General features: G+C 49.2%; 2 protein-coding genes across 2 annotated transcripts; both read right to left on the bottom strand.

Moving 5' to 3' along the window:
* Nucleotides 1–346: 346 nt before the first annotated feature.
* On the bottom strand, nt 347–967 carry LOC105567615. The gene has a single exon (XM_012022608.1). It carries the CDS (start codon nt 965–967, stop codon nt 347–349), a length of 621 nt encoding a protein of 206 aa, XP_011877998.1.
* Nucleotides 968–1035: 68 nt separating this feature from the next.
* LOC105567609 lies at nt 1036–3414 on the bottom strand. Its single transcript, XM_012022594.1, has 5 exons — nt 3187–3414; nt 2736–3126; nt 1835–2580; nt 1257–1694; nt 1036–1155 (listed from the first exon to the last, which is right to left on the bottom strand). The coding sequence occupies exons 1-5, from the start codon at nt 3412–3414 to the stop codon at nt 1036–1038; spliced, it is 1923 nt and encodes a 640-aa protein (XP_011877984.1).
* Nucleotides 3415–3441: the final 27 nt, after the last annotated feature.

Raw genomic sequence — 3441 nt, 5'->3', positions numbered from 1 at the left:
ACCCGCCTCGAAGCTAGAGCTTCGAAATGGTCCGATATGCTATTGACCGCCCGCCGTGTCATGTGATGATATGATGTGAAATCTGCCCGAGAACGAGGAGCCTCACGTGAGAGAGATCTGTAACGAAACTAAATCACTAACTAAATTATCGTATGTTGAACATTTCGACAGTTTTTTTTTACAGACTATAGAGAGCACGCTTACTTACTACCGCAACTTAAGCTAACGTTTATAACCTAGCGAAAACTTAATAACTAGAGTGGCTCTACCTTTACGCGCTTTCAAATTAACGCGATCATAACTAAGCTTCTTTGATTCGGCGCGAGATTTGTCGAGGACCTCAGTCTTATAATGCGAGCTCTGGATCTTCTTTGTCGTTCGCTTCAATATCCACGGGCAATAGACATAATTGCGTCACCGGACGCTTGTACTCTGAGTTTGCTCTCTTAACCGAGACAACGCGAACTAAACCGTCGGATCCGGGATGACATCGAGTCACTCGCCCGAGCTCCCACTTACTCGGAGGCAACGTAGAATTGCGGATAAGGACCATCGCTCCGACTCGAATTGAGGATTGCACCCTGCGCCACTTAGTGCGCTGTTGCAAGGTATTAACATAATCTTGCTGCCAAATTCGCCAAAATCGCTCAGTGATCTGTCGAACAAGCTGGAATCTCGAGAGTCGATTCTCGTTTACCTGAAGGAGAGACGGTTCCGGGGAAACGTTAAGAGCGGAACCTATGAGGAAATGTCCTGGTGTGAGCGGCTCATAGTCATCAAGGGTATCGGAGAGGGGGCCCAGAGGCCGGGAATTTAGGCAGGCTTCTATTTTGCATAGCAAAGTAGCGAATTCCTTGAACGTGAGCTTGTGAGGGCCGAGTACTCGGCGAAGATGATGCTTGAGACTGCGTAGCCCCANCTTCCCACAATCCTCCAAATGAGGGGGTGAGGAGGCATGAATCTCCATGCGGTCCGATCCGACGCGGTACCGATTTAGAAAATCGGGATCTCGGAGAGCGGCGCGGTAGGCTCTCACTAACTCTCCATCAGCTCCCGTAAAGGTGGTCCCATTATCCGAATACATAGTCTCTGGCAATCCTCTTCGAGAGCAGAACCTAGTGTAGGCGTCAAGGAAGGCCGAGGTTGAGTATCCTCCTACTAATTCCAGATTAGCTCTTGTAGCTAAACATATAAAGACGGCGATGTAGGCTTTTCTAGACGAAAATCCCTCTTCCTGCTGAAGCGCGTATCATCACCGGTCCGGCATAGTCCACTCCACAATGAATAAATGCCCTCGTAGGGGCCGTCACGCGAGCCTGAGGTAACTGGCCCATCAATTGCGTTTGAACTTCGGCCTTTTCGCGAGCACATTTGACGCACCGATGTATTTCGGCTTTGATTATGTTTCGGGCACGAATTATCCAGAAATCTCGCCTTATGGTCGCGAGCGTAAGTTGGAGTCCGGCGTGAAGGGCCCTCAGATGAGTAGCACGTACTATCAATCGTACCAGTGGGTGAGCATCCATTAGTATCGGATGTTTCGTTCGAAAGGGAAGAGTGGTATGGTCTAACCGCCCCCCGACTCTAATTAGTCCGTGCTCGTCGAGGTACGGGTTGAGAGCCAGAATTGAGCTTCTGGACGAAAGAGGTTTCTGCGTACGGAGTGCGTTTAATTCGTTAGGAAAGACTTCTTCCTGTATGAATTTGAACCAAAATAATTGAGCTTACTCACATTCGAACGCGGAAAGAGCAAGCGGATTAGATAACTCCTTATTTGTCGACCAGACTTTTCGGCGACTTAGATGCGCGAATCGCATTATATATGCGGTAACACGCGTAAGTTTGTCCATGAAGAGTATCTTGAGGCTAGATCCCAACGATCTTCAATCTTGACCACATGAGAGGTGATCGACTTTGCTTCTAATTGAGTCTCGGTTGAGGACGAACCAAGATCACCCGGCCATTCGCTCGGATCTTGACGCAGCCAATAAGGCCCATTCCACCAGATTGTATGTGAGGCTAGATCGGCGTTAATGAAACCTCGCGAAGCGCAATCGGCCGGATTGTCTTCAGTAGTTACATGATTCCATTTGACATATGGTACTAATGACTGGACCGTTTCGACACGATGAGCGACGAACGTCTTCCATTTAGACGGGTGCTGGTTTAACCACGCGAGAGCGACAGTCGAGTCCGTCCAACCATAGCAGGAAACATTCGTTAAATTGAGCGCCGCACGTACCTCATCAATGAGCCGAGATAGTAATACGATAGCAGAGAGTTCGAGCCTGGGTATTGTCATAGACTTTATGGGAGCGACCTTAGATTTCCCCGCTAACATAGTAGTAGTTGTTTCTCCCGCTGGTGTTGTCACTCTCAGGTAGACAACCGCCGCATAAGCAACCGTCGACGCGTCCGCAAATCCGTGAAGTTCGCACTGAGCGGCATCGGAGTCGCGGTTCGTCCATCGAGTCACTGCATCCCATTTAACGAGGATATCCCTCTCCAGATTGCCTCCCAGCGAGCCAAACTTTGACTGGGAATCACGTCGTCCCAATCCACTTTCAACTTCCAAAGATGCTGGATGAAAATTTTTGCAGTAATTGTAACTGGAGTCGCCCATCCGAGGGGGTCAAAGAGTCGCGCTATTAACGACAAAATGGATCTTTTAGTTTTTGGAGAAGAATCCGGGAGCGAGACTTTAAATTGAAATGAATCAAGGGCTGGATTCCAACCTATCCCGAGTACGTTTAGGCTTTCTTCGGATTGAAGGATTTTTGCACATGCGAGACCATGGTCGTCGGAAGGAATATCTGCTAGGAGATTGGAGTGGTTGCTCGCCCATTTTCTCAGCTGGAATCCTCCGCGTTGCAATAGCGCGCAGACCTGATCGCGAGTTTGCCGTAGGAGAGGGATGTCTTCAGCTCCAAAGAGCACGTCATCCACGTAGATATGATCCGTTAATATCGCATGTCGCGAGAGGGAAGGATTCCCCCTCGTCCGCGACCAGTTGTCGAATACTCGAGAGCCAAGAAGGGCGCCGGGCCGTCCCATAGGTAACGGTGCATAACCGAAAATCCTGTATTGCAGCCGTATCGTCTTCGGTCCAGAGGATGCGCTGATAATCTTGATCCCGGGGATCCACTCGAATTTGCCGAAACATTTTGGCTAGTCGGCCATGTATACGTAACGATACTGTCTCCATCTGAGAATAACTCCAATGAGATTGGTTTGGAGTTTAGGGCCCGTTAATAAATGACTGTTTAACGAGGTACCATTTGAAGTTCGACTAGAGGCGTTGAAGACTACTCTTAGTCTGGTGGTGGCACTCGAGTCGCGAACCACGGCGTGGTGCGGAATGTAATTGATTTGCGAGGCCGTTGCCAAGTTGAAAGGAGCAGTGACCTTTGCCATGTGGCCTAACTTCTCATATTCCGAAAG

The sequence above is a fragment of the Vollenhovia emeryi genome, unplaced genomic scaffold (assembly GCF_000949405.1).
Source record: "Vollenhovia emeryi isolate VEMERY1.0 unplaced genomic scaffold, V.emery_V1.0 DF942816.1, whole genome shotgun sequence".
NCBI lineage: Eukaryota > Metazoa > Arthropoda > Insecta > Hymenoptera > Formicidae > Vollenhovia > Vollenhovia emeryi.
Note: the sequence above shows the minus strand (reverse complement) of the source record. Positions and strands in the feature narration are given on the sequence as shown.